This window comes from Triturus cristatus, chromosome 3_1 (assembly GCF_964204655.1).
Source record: "Triturus cristatus chromosome 3_1, aTriCri1.1, whole genome shotgun sequence".
Classification (NCBI taxonomy): Eukaryota; Metazoa; Chordata; class Amphibia; order Caudata; family Salamandridae; genus Triturus; species Triturus cristatus.
This window is the reverse complement of record NC_140583.1, coordinates 864,801,698-864,822,596: the sequence shown is the minus strand read 5'-3', so window position 1 is coordinate 864,822,596 and position 20,899 is coordinate 864,801,698. Positions and strand designations below refer to the sequence as shown.

The window sequence follows — 20,899 nt, the reverse complement described above, 5'->3', positions numbered from 1 at the left end:
CTAACTCTTCCTGAAGTTACGGAGCATATTTCATTTGCTGTAAATAGAGTCTTATCCATTTCACCAGTGATGCATATATTAGCTAAATTTAGGATTAAACCGCTGATTACCTTCCAAAAGGAAGCCTTGAATATTCAACCGCTCTACCCCCTGAAGGCCAAAGCCCTCAGAGGAGGTAATTTCCAAATTAGTGAGCTCACATCTTTATCTGGCTTCTTTGGTTCCAAGGACAACAGTGATACTTGTAACAAAAATGGCCTAATTTGTAGTTGTTTTCCACAGGCCCCGGTGAACTGGTTTGGTAAATGTTCTCACTGCCCACCACCATTCCAACATTTGCTGGCAGGAAAGAGCACCCGTTTGGTAGGAGGTCAATCTGAAAGTAAATTACAATTGGGAGTGGAATTATGGGATGATTGACATCACCATGAAATCAGCGATGTGACACTAAAAACAGTAGGGGGTTGATCATTGCAGAGAGACTGAATGGAACCTGCAGCACTTGATCCAGATTTGTTCCACCCTCATTTTGAAGCTCCGCGGTATGCCTGAATGGCTGGTTTGGCTAGCACTTCACTCTGTGGGATTGCAACCTGACTCTGAGTCAGGTAGTCATGTTTAACCTTGATCCCCAACTTCAGTGGAACCAAGGAAAGGAAATGTATCTGCTCTCTTATGTTATTAGGGCAAGGCTCGAAGGACAGAGCAAAAGGTATGCTGCTGCTGTGATCTGAAGGAGGTAGAGTGACTCCCATTCTGAGAACAATCTTTGAACTGGCTCAAGTAAATGAATGCCCAGATGCTATGAAAAGAGCTAGCTGCGCAACCTGTTGTCACTGCGAAGCCCAAAAACAAAAAAGACTTTACTGCAAGCAGAGCTCTTGTGGTCTTCTCCTCAGGCCTCATTAACAGAGAAGATTGTGTTTTCTACTGCCAGGAGCAAGAGGCAAAAGCTCAAGTGCCCTCTAGAATAAACCATTGTTTGCCGTCAGCAAACCTATTGTGTTCATCCTCCCCCTGAAATTGAACCCAACAATTGGGCATAGACTGCGATCTAAACGTCTCGCAGCATGGCTCCCCAGTGCAGTCTCACTTGACCGAAAAGGTTGCATCACCCCAGAGACTGCAGCCCACTAACACAGTCTTTGCTCTGGGTTGTTAAGTACCCCAGATACACAGTGGTCGCATACTATTTTAAGGACTCTGACCGTATATGAAAGACTATGCGGACTTTCCCACAACACCAGAGATCGTTCCTGCGCTGCACTACTGATATGCTTGTGATAGATCTCCTCAGATGCTGTTTATCCTTAAATTGTCTCTTGCATGCCTAGAAAAGCTAGATTGCATGCATCATGTGTTGAAAGTAACTTAACGCTTTGGAGAATATATTCTACTAAACGTTTGAACCTGTTTATGTGAATAGAAGACATCAAAGTTAAAACATTGCATGGGTAATGTATTTATTGCTCAGCTATTGTAGTGTTACCTGTATCTTTGTATCAACCCTAGATCACCCTTCAGGAGTAACCCTTGACTGCTTCCTCTTGCTACCCATGGAGATTCAATGGCTACCAAGGACATTCTTGGCAGTCAGTGAACCTGCCCTAGCATCAGAGTTTGAAGGGCTCCATGGACAGCAAGCAATGCTTGTGCAAAGAAACTGTGGAGGCGGATATTTCGTGATTTGCTCGTGGGTATTATCTGTGCACTGTATGACAGTGAATATCAAACATAAGCAGGTTTTTGGCCCACAGTTTTGAACCAGCAGTTCTCACCAGGTACAGCCTGACTGGTGGTTGGAGGTGCAAACACACGATTATGCTAAATTTGTTTAAATAAAACTGGCAGAACCTAGTTGCTGAGTTCTCTTCTAGGCTCTACTGCACCCCTGATTTAAATGCAATTAAAGCAAACACATCTTCAAGGAATACGTGCTGTGGAGCTTCCACTTTTTTATTGTATAATACATTCTATTCATTTTTTGTTTCATTAATTAAGATAGCCATCCCATCAAAACAGCTCTCATCCCACCATACCATATTAGACCATCCATCTTAGCCAGCTTCACTAGTGGAGGCTTGTTGGATATGAACATAGCTCTATACCTGGATACCTCATCCTTACTCTGTTTCCTTAGCCCCCCATTCCACCTGCATTCATAGATGTGTCACACTGTAGTATTGAGTGATATTTGGACAGGCAAACCCCCCTTAATTTAATGGTGCCAGCACTCACTTTTTTGCTTAGACGTGCATCTTTTTGTAACCTCTGTAGGTTTTGATTGGTATCTAAGTTGGCATAACTTGAAATATGTATAGTAACTGGGGGCATATGTTCATATTTATTGCATTAATACGATCGAGCCATGAAATGTAGTGCCCCTACTATTTATGAAGGTCTGTTAAAATCTTTGCTTCATGGTGAGACCAATTAGCTTTTGTCCATGTTGCCACCGAATTGGTCATGTGGATCCTCAGATATATTTTGGTGTCTTTCACCCACTTCGCGGAACACAAAGCTTTCATCTGTGATGCTTTGTCTGCTGAAAGTGAGATATTTAATATTTCAGTTTGTGTTTATTTTCAAAACAAAGGCATTTTCAAATTCTCCAAACAGGACATGATTTCGCGTAGAGGTCTCAGGCTCTGTAATCGTGAGCAGCACATCCTCCACAAAGAGACTAATTTTGTGCTCCTCTGCACCAAACCATACCTTAATATTTGTATTTACTCTTATGAGGGCTGCTAGTGACTCAATTGAGCGAGCAACCAAGTAACAATGGGCAGCTATACCTTGTTCCTCTCTGTAGCTGAAATGTATCTTATTCAGTCCCATTGACCTTCATTCTAGCTTTGTGATCTGTATATTTTGCTTCATCGATTTTTTTTCATTACCGGTTCCAGTTTGAGTCTGTCCAGTACTTCTTTAAGAAAGTCCCAGCTCACCCTGTTAAATGCATTTGCCGCCCCAAGCGATGCAGGAGAGCTGGAATCCCTCTCCTCCTACACTTTTTCACAGTGTATGCCACTTTCTTATCATTGTCTACCCCCGTCTTTCTCCGACCAAACCCACCATAGTTGGAGGGCCTTGTTCAATCTTACTGGTAAGATTTTAGTGAAAATCTTAATGTCTTTTTTGAGAAAAATGGTGGGTTACCAGGTTTGACAAGCACTGTCACCTAAAGAGGCGCATAGTCCCGGGTCATTGCAAGTGTGTCTAGACCCAGGCTTTATTCGGCTGCTTAGGCTTAATGGCTTGGAGAGTTTTCTGTGGTGTTATGTGTTGATCCAATTCTGTTTTCTACTCCAAGGGATAGTTGGCAGCTTAACTCTATCTAGAAAGGTCTGGATTTCGCTTAGGTGTTCATTGCCCAAAGAATACAGTGAGCAGAAGAATTCCAAGAAAAGTTTCCTCTTCCCCTTATCACCACGTGATAGATGGCTGATATTTCCATGACTGGTTCCTGCCCCTACAAGGATCACCTGCCAATATAAAGGAGACCTTTTTATTATCAGAGTTCGTGCCACCAGACTTGGCTACCTCCATCATGTCCCCAGGATCTCCTTGGATACAAACATATCTATTCTGGAGTGTGACTTGTGGGCATGTGAGAAAAAGGAATAATCCTACTCCCGTAGGTGAAAATATCTCCATGTGTTCTGCTCAGTAAATTTCTCTTACAGTTGTTTCGAAAGGGCACTACCTGAGAGAGTGGATTGTGTGTCCCGTCTGTATCGGAGTCCCATATCATGTTCATAGCTCCTCCAATTAGCATCCCTTCACATGTGTTACACATCAGCTGGTCTATAACCTTTGACCAGAAGTGTTCCTGGTGTGTATTAAGGGAATAGATGTGCTTATAGCATGTCAACCGTGTTTTATATATTGGCCTGAATTTTAAAGTAACAACCTGCTGGGTCCCTAACTACACCGTCTTTATGAGAAGATTCTTCTTGACTAGTATTCTAATACGTTCCGTTTTTGTTTTCCACAAGACTCATATCTGTGTGTGATAGTGCTTGTACTTAATTCTAAAGTGATCTTTAGCAGTAAGTGATACTCCTGAAGGAATATTATATCAGCCTTTTGTTTTCATAGGTATCGTCAGACCAGGCATCTCTTTGCGGGGGACTTAAGACCCCACACATTTAGTGTTATTAGTTTCAATATATTGCGGTGTGAAAATATATTGAGGTGGTTTATCCCCTTTCAATTGAAGTTACTGTGAGATGACAGGTGCCCCGTGAGATGAAAAAAACTTCCTGACCTGAATATATAACCCAAACCTCCACCCTTGACAACAAAAAGAACAGTACAGTTCAAACTTCTCATATGAAGGTACCCCCAAATTATTCCCTTGAATCACCAAGGAAAAACCCCAGTCGGATTGTATGAGATTTTCCTGCAAGCCTACTAGGTGTTAAGTTGAATGTCATATGACCTCCCTGCCCTTCCTACTTTCCCCTCCCAGCATCTGATCTATTGTATAGTTCATTCTCCAAAGTGACATATCTACCTTTACTTCTAAGTTTGTATCAAGCAAATGCCTGCACTTTCCACCATAGTTTGCTTCACTACATATTCCTTCTCCCACCATAAACTGACAATATCCCTCCACAGTCTATGGGGTGCCTGATTATCCTGCCCACCCTTTTATTGTGCCAGCACGTTTCACTCCTGAATAATGGAAATGTCCGCCCCTTGATAATTTTTTGCTTTTAGTGTGGTGCGTAGTCCCTCTCACTGGCCCACTTCGTTGCTTGGTAGTTGCATCTTCCCCCATGTTCTCTTTTTCGATGTTCTCCTTGCTTCTCAATGCTTATAAGTGCTCATCCTTCCTGCTTCTTCCTTATTATTTTGCCCGAGCCCTTCCATGGGAATTGCAACCTTCTGGAAAGACCCAATGGTATCCCAGTAGACATTTATGCAGCTCAGTCGTGATCTCCTTATAGTCTTGTCTTCTTGCAATGTGGTTGCCGCAGGTCCCGATACCAACCCACTTCCCCATTACCATGGCCCAGCTTTGATATTTGGAATACTGGCACCATTATTTTCTCGTTCAACTGGTATTTGGATAGCTTGACTACTAAGTCTCAGGGTCCGTGTTTAACATCAGATTGTTAATGACCCAGCTTGTGTTCCCGTTCGATTCCGATTTGGTAATTATCGCTTTCCTTGAGGATATGGTGACATGGTGAAACATATCTGCTATTTGGGCTGCAATATTGTCTCCTTTGCCCCCCTTCTTCAGAATTCTTACACAGATGTTGTCCATGCAGGACCTGTTTTCTAAGACCTCTCATTTTGCTAATACCACTAAGTCTGTGTCTTCTCAGAGTCCACTGCATTTTGCTTGTAGGATTCAGCTTGATCCATCCGTTGCCCCATAGTTTGTAGCTCCAGTTTGATTTCCGTCACATATTTGCCAACTTCTGACATCAGTTTTGATGGGCATTCTTAGAAGGTTTTCTATGTATCCATTCTTATATCCTCCACAATTCCTTCAAATCATCTTTTATCAGCTGGGTCGTTTTGGGTGCCATGTTTGCCTGGTTTATGTCTTTCCGGCTGTCTCTAAGTTAAGTTGCGGGTTTTAAAAGACATCTGTGAGTGGAGTCGCTTGTGTCTATGTGAGCTCGGCATGTGCATAGACTTTTTTTATCTCTTGTTGTAGGGGCTCCTTTGGGTACTCGACAGCCAGTGCATTCATTGAATGTTTAGGTAGCAGTGCTAATATTCCACATGCCCTCATGCGCCAATGGGCTTTTGATATATGCTTCCGCTAAACTTTATACCACCCCACTTTGTTTATAGCACATCTCCTGTTAGTTGATGGCAGTGGAGTTGCACATGCCCCACATGTATCACGGTAGCAGCTTCAACTGATCATGTTAAGTTTCCCTGTGAATTAACATGGCTGGCAGCCTGAAAACTTTCCCACATATTTTGCCAGGTGTATGCTGCAGTTAACTTCAATGGTGTCTCTGGGTCTCTCGCTACCTGTACTGCTTAGTGTTGCGGCATCTACAGTCGTCCCTGTGCCCTTTTCTGTTCTGGTGCTATTTTCTTTATAGTCCAAGTGGGCCCCGTCTCTGGCCTGGGCCCCTCAATTCCTTCTCCTTGGGCGATAAGCCCGCCTTCTACTTTACCAGCCTCTTTTTCTGGAGGAAGCACGCCCTGTTTTGCTCTGCTGTCAGACTGGATCGGGTACCCCGCCACATGCTGCAGTGTAGGATTCACATTTTGACTTTGCAGCATCCCGCTGTACTCATTCCAGGTCGGGCGCTGCACCAGCTCTGTCTCGAATGCTCCCCACACCTTTGGAAGACTAAGTCTGTGGGAGTAGATCATATTCCGATCCCCAGGACCTCCCACTAGATCTGTGGGAGTGGAGCAGCTCCAGGACCATCCTACACAACCGCCATCTCACACGGAAATCAGCTTTCTCTTTTTAGGTCTCGCTGAGTCAGCGCGCATGGCTGCTCGGAGAGACATTTAGTAGGTGAGTTTTCACAGTGCTGCGGCTGGCCTAGCGCTTGCGTTCACGCGAGCGTGCATGCGCGCAGCCGTCAGCCTTCAGCGCCTGAGGCGCCATCTGTACCTTTCACTTTTTCTGCCGTCGCGCGCGTACCCCTGCTTTCACTTTTGCCGTCCCACTCGTGTGTTTGCCGGCGCGCACCCCTGCTTTTATGTTTTTCGCGATCGCGATCACTTTCCTTTTGCTTGTTACTATTGAGTGCATGTTTAACTTGCTGCTTTCATCTCCAACTGTTATTAACCCATTACAATATGGAGCCTGTTTTTATATGTACCTTGTGCGACACTACAGTTCCGTGTCTATTTATTTACACATAATTGGCCACTCTGAAACTGTTCCTTTTGTAAGCCAGAACCATGCAGATCGCGGTCTGCCACAGACCTGTCACTTGTTTCACCCAGACTTCACGTTTTCAAGGGATTATATTTTTGTCATGTACTGTCTTCCTGACCTTATTATCATTTCCTGGCTTGGTTACTGTAACACCTTGTTTGTCGCTGCGATGCCGGGATCATTATGCATTCACATTCTACAGTATGTTCAGTTCCCTTATGATTGTGTTATTGGCTGACATTAAAGGCACCTCACAGCTCGTCATTAATATAGCCCCGTTTGCACTGCTCTTTCTTGCCTCTTACCACTTACTGTATTCTATTTCTGACTCTAAACGCCACTTTCAGTTCTAGCCTTCAAATATCTGCATCTTGCCTTTACCTGGCAGCACCTTCAGGTCCTCACTTTGAGAATACTCTCTGGGCCTCTGATCTTGTCTACTCTTCTAGTTTTAAATATGTTCTTGAAACATTTCTTTAAAATATTGCTTTAAATGGAAATACCGGAGTGCCGGAACTTTGTACCTGCCCATTTGAAGCACTGGGCCCTATCCAGCAGGTATCGGCGGCTTTCCAGCGAGACGCAGTTTGTCACCCCAAGTGACTTAGTGCAACAAGCATTGGCATAGCCAATAGGTCTCGCCTTTGGGACCTTTTAAGTGTTTAGCCATGCAACAGTTGTTGTTGCACCAAGAATATTGTGCTGCATAACTAAATACTTAGAAGGTCCCAAAAGCGAGACCTATTGGCTATGCCAATGCTTGTTTTAGATGTTCCGTCTAAAAACATGAGGCAATGTGCATGAGCATGTAAACACATAAAACACATTTTAGTATTTCTTTTTTGCAAAGAAAGTAATCTAGAATACGACTAAAGGAATAAGTTAACCAAGGAGGCTATCAGCAAAATGTAACCAGTCTTGCTAGTCATCTCTTTCAAGACTTGTTCTAAAGTCCATACTTGAACAGGGTCACAGTTCCTTTTTCACCTGCCAGCCCGCAAGATATGAACCATAGACCTCTAGATCCTGTGCCTCTCATTGAAGAATATAGTCCACATCGCTTTGTTATTACTACCAAGTACAGTAGATTTCTTCACCCTGCAGCAGTATCTTTTGTCTCTAAAGAACATTACCACATGAGGTGGGATGAATTGTGAAGAAATGTGGCATCATAGACTTCCCTAATGATGCGATCATCTAACATGTGGTCCTGTTGTTAAGAACTAGCACTCCTTGTCAATACATGGCACATTCAGCAACTTTCCTGCTGGAGTAGCGATAAAAGGAAAAGCTGCAAGCTGTGTTGGTCGTCTAATATGATAAACTTACGGATATTCGGTTTTTCAGCACTCTGCAGATTTGGGATTCAGAAATTTGGCATCAAGTGTCACATTTTTTAGAATTAAATTGTCTATTCAAACAGATTTTTAAAACAGCTTGACAGAGTTGTCTAGCAACAACTATTCAATAATTCGGCACAAGACTCCAGGGCAAGGTGCACCCAACAGTTTGTGTTAATTTGTTTTATTCATTCTGCATACCCCGGTCTCTAATTCTGTCACAGTTCTCAAGCCCCATGCTGACCTGCAGGCTCTTATTGCAGTCTGGAATGGTGCGATATGGACGTGTGCATCAGTCCTGCTCCTACAGCGGCTCTTGAGCTGTCAGTGCTGCAGCTGTCCACACTTGGAACTTGATTTGAAGATCTCAGCACCATGGCCTTTGGCCGTTGCCGTTTCTCTTGGCCAGCTGCAGATGAGATGATGGTATGCCAGGTGATCTTGTAGATTTCTTCAATAGATGCGGCCTTTGTACCTGTCAAGTCTCCCATCTTGGCTTAGACAGAGGGTTCCGAAGTCAGCTGCAACAGTACAGCAGTCTGCTGATCACACACAATGCTTGATATTTGCAGAGGTTTTGGTGCAGTTTACTAGTACTATTCAGGGACACTGTGAGACCCCCTTCCACAATTGGGTCTCTACTAGTTCGGCACACTTGTAGAGGCTCTCTCTCTGGCTACTGCCCACACCTGGAATATGGTGGGCTTCTCTTCTCAGACACTCTTTCCTCTGAAGGCACTTCTCTTCCCTCTCTCAGCAGGCAAGAAGGCTTCTAGGTTCTCAGCAGACCCTCAGTTCTTCTGACAGAAAGTGCATACTTCAGGTGATGTCCCCTCATCTCTGGGAGATAGACTGTCATGCAGATATGAGCCCTGGTCACATATAAGTCCTCCGAGTACTCTTCGGAGCACATTCTTCCTTGGTCACAAAAACCTGGAAGTGGAACAGAGTAGGGTGGCTTGGGTTCCAATTTTATGCACATTTTCCAGACCAGAATGTGGACTCTAAGCCTAGGGTTTCAGAACCAGTTTGTGTTGGTTCTCTTTTAAATGTTATCTTCCGGCAGCACCTCAGACACAGCCTTAAAGGTGTTGACTCTCACAGCAGAAAGCAGGCTCCAAGCAGAAGTATAAACAACACCGGCACACTGAAGTGTGGGATCTCTGCACGTTGCTGATTTCAGCTTTCCCGAGTCAGTAATCAAGGACCGACAAAGGGTCAGTCCCTGCATAGAAACGGCCTTATCTTGAACAACAGAAACTGCAAGCACTACCAAATGGCAGTTCCTCAGGAACTAATCATGAGTCCTTTTCTAAAAATGTCCTAATTTAATTCCTGAGCAGAGCCCTATCTCCATCCTCCTTCACTTAAGTGTTTCTATCTTCCATCCAGCAGTCAGTGCACTTTCACTGTCCGGGGAACTATATTCGTCCTTCATGGTCTCCCATCCTAATGCAGGGGCCATTCAAAATGGATCCCACTGGTCCCAGTAATCAAACTCTCAACACACACTATGACTGTACATGTGCTTCATACTCACTGCACATACACGCCTTTGGCATGACCACAGAATGTCAGCGCAGGGACCTGGAGTTCAAATAACAGCTGACCTCTACATGAAAAAGGTCAGTAGGTTACCCTGTCCCTGACACAAGAAAAGGACTGGTCACACTAATGATTCACAGGTTATTCACCGTGGGCAAGCACACACGTCCTTTGCCTGCCATGAGGTATGCTTTGTGAGCCCCTCCGGTTAACAGAATAGGTTCCTGGACCTAGCATTTCCAGGGACATGTGTAGGCCTCTGCACACAAACTCAATTGGCATGGTATCACGGCCAAATAAAATATCCGGGTGCCGATTTCACAAGCAGTCAGGCACACAGGACAGAGGTAACCACCCATTCACCATTCAGGAGACAAGCCCACCCCCCCCCCACCCAACTTTCTGACCTCTCCACTGGTTTTCCACCATTGTATTTCAATATAATCAGGGATATCTCGGTTGGAGATATCTCCTTTTATGTAGAGTGTCTCTGACATTTTTTTATATGGATTCGTCTGTGGCCATATACCAATTCACACTCCTCCACATATCCATACTCGGGATCCACCCATGTACTAGTAATGTCTACATGGGCCAGCATCAGGCCCAGCGAGCAGAGCATTATTTTTGCGATGATCATTTCCCTCTTTAGTCCCCAAAGCACCATTTGAGGAATCAAAGTAGCATTGTATCCGTTATAAGAATATGTAACCGTTTCCCATTTATGTTGCACCCCCATTTAGAATGGCCGATGTCTGTTACAGTTCTATATCGTATAAATGAAGGTACACTGATTTCTATTGCAGCACACAGTGGTAGGGCTACCAATTATCTCCATTGTGAATAGTTTTGATCTATGTTGGTATATTTTGTAAAATCCTATGGTGGAAGCGTCTAAAATTAGATTAAATAGCCACCTCCCTTGGGTGGGAGGGTGAATCAGCCCAGTTCTTGTGAGCAATTGGCCCAAGGTTCGCAGCCTATCTGTCTAATGGCCCCAGCAAGGTGGCTGCCATATTGTAAAGTATAGTCTTGTAATTGTTGTAAATAGTCCCTGTTGTCAACTCCCCCTCAGCACCCGAGTTTTAATCTGAGTATGGTCCTGTATGTTGTTCAAGACTACTATGCAGTAATTATTAGCACAATAACTTGCAGATACTGGAAATATTGCCTCCGTATTAGACCAAGTTTCCTTTGCATTTGGGTAAATGATTTCAGTTTGTTGCTTCCCAACATAACTCCTGATTCTAATAGGAACAGAACCCATGGTCTGTGGCCCATACACCAGTGCTATTCCAGAAACAGGGCAGACTTGGTCCAATTGATACTGAAGCTGTGATGTAATATGAATCTGCTAAATATTGGCAGCAATCTTATAGTCGTGTGTTAATCGAGCGAATCTCGTCGGCCTACAAGAGTATCCTGTATTCAGTGCCATAACACCCTAAAACCGACAGGCCAATGTGCCACTCCCAATCCAGGAGATCAGGGGAATCTGGGCCAACTTGAATAGGATTGGGTGAAATGGCAGCCTTACCTCATGCCCCTGTCCAAAGAGAATTTTCTTGACAAAATGCCAGCCAGCCTGACGGCCACAGTGAGCACTCTATATTGGAGCGTGATTCATTAGACATATGCTGGAGCAAAGCCCATATTCTGCAAAACTCCAGAGAGGAATAAGCTCTCCATTTAGTTACGCACCTCTCAGTAAAGTCTTGCAGATTTAGGCATGTAGATCTAGATCTCTGGGGCATAAATCCCAGCTAGCGAGGATTCACCAGTGAGGAAATAATTGGTAGAATGCTCTTTGCAGGTATGTGCCTGCAGTTATAAAATACATTTCTTGAAATCTGATAAAAACGTATGGTGCACCCCTTTGTATAAGTCAAGCCATTCTTTAAAACATTTGTAAAATTATAAGAACTATGGTTTCAAATAACAATATAACTAGTCATACCTCCCCCACCCAACCTTGTCAATGGTATTCTCCAAGTGCTATACACCTACACTTCTCTTATACTCCTGATTCCTCTCTACACTGCCAAAGCAACTTACAGTTGTCAATCTTATTAGCTGGTTTAGCTGATGAAGCTACATCCCTGTTTAAACGATATCCCCCACATTCAGAGGTGATTTTGCTCTCTCCGGGATTTGCTGCATGGGTAACAAATACCCCAAAGAATTACACGACCGCATCTTCTTAAATGAACTTCATTCTGGAATGTCAATGAGCTCATCTCTCAACCAGTAATGTGAATGCCGAAGTGTAAACTCCCTGTGCAAGTTCCCATATAAAATAAAAACAATCCCAGCTTGCCGCACTTCCAACTTAAGTATCTTTCATGCTATTCTCTTCGTTCCCTTAAAAAATTCTTCAACACTCTTTATACTTTTCTTGAGGTCAGACTCCATCAGAGGAAGCGGGGGAAACTTCAACGTATAAAAAACCTTAAATAACATGTTTCCCATGTTCATAAATAGAACCCCCTCAACACTTGCAATCATCATGAACCTCTTCAGTTAGACAGGTTTACCGACCTCAGCCGTCTAACATCACCAGCAATTTGAATTTTTAGATCCTTAAAACATGCATCAGCTCATTACGTACCTCAAGCATCTTGGTGCTTTATGAGTTTTGGATGTGCAATACATATCTGATTTCACTTATGTCCCAGCGTAGTCCGCATGTAGCAAATGAGTCTGTTAATCAAGCATCAGACAATATTAGCAAAACTATGAAAAAGGTATTGAAGAGCCTGGAGAGGTGATTCCCTTCCACTAATACACATTTAATACCCAAAATAATCTTAATCAGAGATTTACCCCACCATCTATGGTATCTTTGCTTAATCAAATAATAAAGTTGACAACCCTACCTCATACCTTTATGCAGAGCATATCCGTCTGAGACAATCCCATTGGTCTTTACCTTGACACAAGACTTGCAACACAACCTGCAAAACTCATATACAGAAGTCCTCCGAAAGAGTAGTCTTTCCAGGATAAATTCCAAATCATTCTAGTTCACCTGGTCAAGAGCCTTTTGCGCATCAGTCGAAACAGGAGCAAGGAGACCTTCACCATTCCCTTAAATGCGTATTAGAACAATCAATGCCTTAATATTACTGTTCCTGGAATGAATCATGGATGTGACAGATGAGTCTGCAAAGACATAATTGTAAGCAATCCTACTGCCAATAACAATCTACAGCAATAAAACTGGTTAATGATTCTCTGTCCTAATTTGGTAAAATTATAAACTCTCCCGCATCATACTTGTTTCTTTCTTGGTAAGCTATTTGTGTTGCCTTAAACAATCACAGGCTTGCAGGAAACAATTGATTCAATTGTTTCATCGTTGGCATTTCTGGTACTTGTCTATGGTATTGTCTCCTGGAGTTCTACTTAACGCAAATTAAGTGAAATAAAACAGGTCAAGACCCTTAGAGTATCAAGCTTCATGATTTTTTACACATTCATCAGCGATGAAGTCTGTGATTAAAGAGGCAGCCACCATCATTTTGACACTTTTCTAATCCCTTAGTGAAAACAAGGTGTGCACCTCCACCATGTCCAAAAAAAGGAAAAAGTACTCATGTCCGGGCTGGAGCCCAATAGGTTTGTATATGTTACTGTTATATATTTTTGTCTATATTACCTGTAGGATACACAGCCTGTTGCTGCCTTAACGACATTATGTATACCCAAACCCCTAGTACTTATACTCGGCTCTTCGTGACGCACATACATGTACTCGGTCTCCTGTTGCAGTTATTCAAAATGTAGTTAATTTAATCAGTTGTCTGTACCTAATGGAGAATGAGGGAGAGGGAAACTTAGAGAACTCTGTGAAAACCAAGTGAGGTCCGTTAAGTTAAAGCAGGAGTATATACTTTCCTTGTTTGTTCAGTTGAACTTATATTCTAAAAATACGTTTAAAGTTCTTATGTGATAGCCATGCAGCAACTGGTGATCCGCAGCAGTGGCCCGCCTCTTTGTCAGCAATCATGAAACTAACATTTTTGGAACTAAAATTCTTTTAAAGAGCTTTGTTTTTGCTGCCTCCGGACCCTAGCACCGTACACAGGAAGCCCTTTGATTTTGGGGTTTAGGAGCAGAGTTTAAGTAAGAAATCAAACTGACTGCAAACTATTACTTTCCTCGTGGACAGTGCCTTGTGCAAAGTCCATGGAATTCCAGGGGTGCAGGGTAGACCCGCCAACAGTGCTAGTAATAGCATTGAGACTGTTCTGTTTAGTTGCCTGAACTGAATCCTGATTACAGTTGTTCAAAGGTTTTTCCTACCCAGTGACCCACAACCTACTATCGATGGCCTTTTCTTGTGAATGGTTGGTATTAGCTAGACACATTAGCTTTGCAGACGTTCTCCTAATGCTGGGTTTAGGATGGGCCTCTTTAAGAAAGAAGTGACATATTTCTCCAGGAAGCATTTGTCAGGACTGGCAGAATGATGATGAACAGTTCTAGTGTTTTTCCTGCCCAGTGGGCATGGTCAGTTGGAAAGGGATGCCATTTTAATGTACAACTCTTCTCTCAAATAATGACTGCTATATGTATTTATGGATGGGATTTATGTAGTGTGACCTTAGTGTCAAAGCAAAGTGGTGTATTACTGGATAGGGGTTTACATTAGAGAGGTAGGACCCAGAACAGAGGAGTGCGGAGGAGAACGGGAATATCAGAGGAAGGGCTACGGGAAGGGGGGCTAAGCAATGATAGAGTTGATATACGCAAGAAGGCAACGGTGTGGTAATAAGGCTGATCGGAGGTCAGTGGGTGGGTTCCCTTCAGGGTCAGTGTGGTATATGGTCAAGTTCAGTGCAATACTACATATATAAACCATTGTGTTTAGATAATTGGATTAGATTTGCTAATGTCCAGAGCACTATTGAGTCATTCATTGGAAGGTTGGCCAAATCTTATCAAATTGGTTAATAAGAGGAAGAAAAAATCAGTATTCCTTCATTACTAGGACTTTAAATTTGGTGGATAGAACATTGCTGTCTGAATCCTATAATTCTTATACCAAGCTTCCGTCTCTCAGCACTTTTTAAGTGCCATTGGATCCATCAATGCTTAATTTGAGCCAGTGATTGCCGGTGAGGCACACCGGTACTCATTTTTGAGGAGCAGCACTTATTTTTCTCATCAGACAGTGACTGAGAGCCAGAGAGGGAAGACAAACACAGGGGTAAGAAGGCCGAAAAGAGAAAGCAGGAACCTGCAGGAGTGAGATAACGTGGCAGGGTGTGTGTAGTGGTGGTTTTAAAGGACATGATCAAGATCACGCAGCCTTAGTATTAGGCATTTTATAGCGCCGGCCGCGGGCTTCTGAGCAGACCTTTGGGCTCTGGCTCTTATTCCTGTACAAAATTAACCACTGGATCCATTGCCACATTGGCTGCAGGTATTCGGAATTGGCATGGCTCTTGAGATGTTACTGAATATTGGCACCTATACATACTGTGGACAGACGCATAAGCACTGTAGTGGTCACCAAACATCTAATGAAGTTTCCCCCCTTCAAACAAAGAGTAACAGACCAACAGAAGAACATAGATACTGGGTATAGCTCTCTGACCATTTTCATCTGGGCTTGACTTACTCTTTCATGGCTGAAAATCAATGAATGTAGGATTCATACAATGTTCTAACTGTGTTTCCACAGGAAAAAACATAACGAGTGATAGGATTATAGGTTGTTTGGTAAAAGAGAGTTTCAATCAGGAAATGAAAGTAACATTATCGTACATAAATTATAGGCCGGTGTGATTACAGGTTTATATTGTAAATTGCTTTTGCTTTCTGATTTTAGACTTACAGCCATGACGTTTACTTCGACAGAGACACAGTGATACACATAGAACAGAAGTCCAACAGAGTCTTCTGCTGCTACGTTTACAAAATGGTCTCCAATCCGGCCGACAACAGCAACCTGGGAGGCGAATAATCGCGACGTCGCCAGTTTACTTGTCTTTTAGTCAGATTCATTTTTATACTGTGCATAGTTTTATAAATACACGTGTCTAAAACTACTGTGTTGCATGCCGTCTTTGTAAAGGTGGATTTTGTTTATTTCTCATGTGACTGTCAAGAATTGTCTGGATATTGTGAACCATAAAAGATCAAGTCTGAAAGTGTTTTTGTATTGGAGGTTTTTGTGTAGGGATCAACTCAGAGCAGGAATTGTCTTATCTGTTAACATGTTATTGATAAAAGAGAGTAGGAGAAGCAGCATTTCATTGGTGCATAAAGTCTGACTGCGGCGAGGCAAAAAGGGGAGGAGCATTGAATCTGTCTGCACAGAAATGGAATGTGAAAGTAGATGAGCGCTATCGGGACCTCTCTTCATTGTCTGTCTTTCTTAACCACACACACTTAAAATACCCCAGCAATAATCCTTTGTGGATTTCCAAGCCCTTTTAGGTCCGGTTTGTCAGAGAAGCTGTCTGGGGACCTGTTGTTACTAGTTCTTTCAAATATACATGAGTGGCTTCAGCTCCATCCAAAGGAGTATTTTTCTTTCACCTGCTGTTGGTTGGTTGGTGTATCATCCCACCTCCAGTGGAGTGCTTGTTTTGCAGTGCATGAGAGACTATTTTGCATTTCTAAAGAACACTGAATCACAGTTGCTACAGACCAATATATTTCATGGCCACAGAAAAGTAAAAATCCTGGGTAAATCTTTGGTGAGTCGACTTTTAAACATAATCCATACACTTATCTATCCGGACCAAAGGGACTTTATGCTGCAGAGATCCAGAAGACAGAATATAAGATGGCTGTTCAGCTTCCTGACAATAGAGGTCCACGGGTGATGCTGTCTATCGATTTCATAAAAGCTTTCAATAATATGGCTGTTAACATCTGTTCCTTGGACTCTTGCATGAATATTGGGCCACGGTTTTTAGCCAGCTATTACACTAGAGACAGCCCACCGCATGAGTATAGTTAAACAGAATATTGTCCGACCCCTTTGATATCAGATGAAGCAAGCACCGGGTCTGCTCCTTCTCACCTATATTATTTGTGTTAGCCATAGAACCCCTAGTGGCCTAGCTGAAACAAGGTAAGGACAGTGCAGATTCGGATGGACACCAGGCCTGGAAGACCAGGTGTCCCTGTACGTCAATGACTTCCAGATACTTTTGAAGAAAAAATGGAGGCAGCACCAGGAAAGAAGTCACGAGCCAACAGGCGTAAGCTTATTCGTAAACAGTCCTTTTAATTTCTTCCTTTTCAAAATACGGAAACACACAGAACAACAGCCAACGCGTTTCGTTCCCCTTAGTGGAACTTCATCAGGGCTGCAAGAAACAAATACAACATATAAATATTTACATAGATATCACATAAAAATCAAGAAATACAAACATATAAATAACATCACATAGATGACACTAACCTAACAAATCATATATACTTAGTTGCTGTAGAGAAATAGTACTGAAAACCATATATGTCATACTCATTAAAGCATATAGACACACCAGTACAATGTTATAAAGAAGAGATAAAACAAGAGAAAAAACAAAACAGAGGGAAAAAAATCCCGATATGTGGGATGCTATAATATATAGGGAGATCGTAATGCTATTTTAAGGGACACACGATTAAAATGGCCCGTTATGTGACGTTTGGTCACAACCTTATTTTCTGCACTGTAGGCACGAAGTTTTATGAGATTTGCATTGACTATAACGCTACTAGTGATTGTAGTGCTGTTTTTAGGGGAGTTGATTTGGTTAACATACTGTCCTCGTCTGTAAAAATTTCTTAATATAAGACTAGTACTTATGGCTTATCAAGGTCCACTTTGGACCATAGGATTTTATACCTACTTAACACATGTTGAATTTTAACAAGAGACTAGCACCTATGGCTTATCAAGGTTCATATTGGACCACAGTATTATATGCCTGCTTAACACATGTTGAGTTTTAACTATGAAATATTAGGTATGAACAGTTTTCGAATTATATACAAGGAACTTTGTGATATTTACGTTGAATTGCATTTAGAGCCTCACCTCAGTGTAGGATGATACTAGGTATAAACAAGTCTTTGTCGTGATATAACTTGCCATATAATAAATGGGGATTGTAGCTTGTTAGAAACCTTTGGTCCCATATTTTGTAGAAATGATTTTTATTATTATCTAGGTGTCATTTTGTGATCTGTTAAAAGGAGATAACATATGCCATTAGATTACTTTATAATTAGGTTCCTAAACACATGTGTCTGGGCCATTCTGTGTCTACAATACATCTATCTAGATGTGTTTTGGAATGTGTATATAATTGGAAACGAAGTGAGATTGTAATAAATGTCTATGACTTATCTTTAGATACATTGAATTACACTCGTCGACTCGTTGGTTACTATCGGATGACCCTCACGCTGGTTATTATCAGTTAAAAGTCCAATCGATACCATATTATGGTGAGAGTTCATATAAGTCACTTTTTATCGATTTATTTCATCTAAGTGCATTATCTATGGGCACTTGGGTGAATGGGCGTACAGCATGTGTTATCTTAAGTCTTTTGTATGTATACATGTATTATGTGATTGTGGGGTGTTTTACTTCCCCCCCCCTCTCTCTCCTTTTTGTCCCTCCTTTTTTCCCCCTTTTTTCCCTCTGTTTTGTTTTTTCTCTTGTTTTATCTCTTCTTTATAACATTGTACTGGTGTGTCTATATGCTTTAATGAGTATGACATATATGGTTTTCAGTACTATTTCTTTACAGCAACTAAGTATATATGATTTGTTAGGTTAGTGTCATCTATGTTATGTTATTTAAATGTTTGTATTTGTTGATTTTTATGTGATATCTATGTAAATATTTATATATTGTATTTGTTTCTTGCAGCCCTGATGAAGTTCCACTAAGGGGAACGAAATGCGTTGGCTGTTGTTCTGTGTGTTTCCGTATTTTGAAAAGAAAGAAATTAAAAGGACTGTTTACGAATAAGCTTACGCCTGTTGGCTCGTGACTTCTTTCCTGGTGCTGCCTCCATTTTTTCTTCAAAAGTTGTTCTTTGGGTTTCCAAGTGGGATCTCTCCGCAGCAGGTCTTGGAGACGTCTGGCACACGAACATTGATATTGTTGGGACATTGATACAGATGTGCACGACATAAGTCGGCTGTGGGATCCTTTGTTTTTTCAAGAATTTTAATGGACTGTTGAAGCACTCTGTTAACCATTTAATATTGTTATTAACGAGAGAATGCCGAAATATAATGATGGCCGTGAAGAGATGGCACTTAATTTGTTTGGAACAAGTGGTGTGAAATCAACCATTAATGTCCAAGGATCTGGTAAAATTAGTCTGAAAACCTTGTTTGTAAGATTAGAGAGACTTAGGAAACAGGAACTATGTAAATGGTGGGATGGGGTTACTCTCAAGCAATACATGGAAAATGGTAAGGTCCCTAGAGGACTGAGAATCCTTATCTTTCCCACTTTCAAAGACCTCAGTGAAAGTTTACTTAAAGAATGGGAAGGAAACTTAGAAGGAGCCTCACGTATAATGATGGAGATTCTAGTGAGACACTCGATGGAGAAGGGGGAGAAATTACAGGAGGAAATTGAGAAAGTAGAAAAGGAAATTAATGAACTTGATGAGAAGGAGCTTATTGAAAAAAATTATCCTATTTTGAAAAAGGTAATGGATGATCATCAAGCCTATATCAAGGACAAAAAACTAAGCAAAATTAAAAGGGATGACCGTGATTATAGAGATGGGCGAATTTATACCTTTGCCAAAAAAAATTGATAATTTATCTGGGCCTGAGGATAAGAAAGGGAATAGGGAGGAAAGGGAGGATGTGGATGATGGTCATTCCGTGAGTAACCTCTCAGTTTCCTCTACAAGCAGTACTACATCCTCGAATTTAAATCAGGAAATCCCTTTAGGAGAGGGGGCCTCATCCTTTCAAAAGGAACTAGCGAAGCTAAGGATATCAGGCCGCTTACAACAGAAAAAAGAACAACAAAAACGAGACGGGGAGGCCATAAGAGGAAAAGGGACAAACAGAGTGCCAGTGGAAAAATCGGAAGTTGTAACCAGGTCCAAGAGATCCTGAATGCCCAGGCCCCTGAAAATACTAATACTCAGGTGTTGGATAATATTAATGTGAATCCAAGTGACATCATCGACAATTGTATCTCTAATGAGAATAGTTCTGATTTGAAAATTGTTAATCTTTCAAATAAAATACTAGATAGGGAAGAAATTAAATTATTGTGTAAAGGTTTAAATTTTTGCCCTACTCAAGCTGGGGATTTTGCAAATATACATGTTGATCTCTTTAAATTCACAAGGATATTGAAACTAAAGGACTTCTTTTCCAAACAGCCTCCCAAGCAGGTACTACCATCAACAATTAGGGAGGAAGGTACACATACTATTGCCGACGTGCTCAATATTCAGTGTCTTTTGTCTATCCCTGATGATGAAGGTCCGGAATTGTCTGGACTACTCAGTGATTTAGACATTACTCAAGTTATACCAAGCAATAGTTGCGTACATCCGAGGTCCAAATTTATTCCTGTGGGTGGATATCATCCGAATATTGATGTTTTCCACAAGAAAGTAGCAGATGACTTGTACAAGTTAGAAACTGGCAGTAAATATGGTAACCATATTAAAAAGAATCTTATGTACCCTGAGCGCCAGGCATTATTACGACTTAAGGGGGATCCTGAGATAGTCATACGTGAGGCTGACAAAGGAGGTAATATTGTCATTATGAACCGTTGTGATTACCTAAAGGAAATTAATAGACAACTTAGTGACAACAGAAGTTATAAAAAGATCGGTGAAAATCCAATCCCTAGTGTTGTACTTAAAATCAATACAATGTTATGTGAATGGAAAGATTCATGCCTCATTACGGAAGATGAGTATGGCTACTTAAGGGTTAATTGTCCTTCCTATCCTTGCATTTATATCCTGCCCAAAGTACATAAAGGGGGCAGGTTTCCACCTGGGAGGCCCATCATATCTGGGGTGGGCTCACCCACGGAAAGGTTGGCTGAATATGTGGATTTAAAGTTACAGAAATTTGTTTTAGACCTGCCCTCTTATGTCAGGGATAGCAAGGACATTTTAG

At 41.9% G+C, this 20,899-nt stretch overlaps 1 protein-coding gene across 4 annotated transcripts in view; it reads left to right on the top strand.

Annotated features, from left to right (window-relative positions):
* The window catches only part of DCAF17 (DDB1 and CUL4 associated factor 17), a 443,011-nt gene extending 422,995 nt beyond the window's left edge, over positions 1-20,016 (top strand). For 2 of the 4 annotated variants that reach the window (XM_085645323.1, XM_085645321.1), the window contains exon 15: positions 15,596-18,609. In XM_085645323.1, coding sequence (XP_085501449.1) covers positions 15,596-15,730 — 135 coding nt within the window. In that variant the 3' untranslated portion in view covers positions 15,731-18,609. Of the gene's footprint in view, positions 1-15,595; positions 18,610-18,653 lie in introns of those variants that run through there. The other 2 variants (XR_014978925.1, XM_085645322.1) reach the window with 2 other exon arrangements.
* Positions 20,017-20,899: the final 883 nt, after the last annotated feature.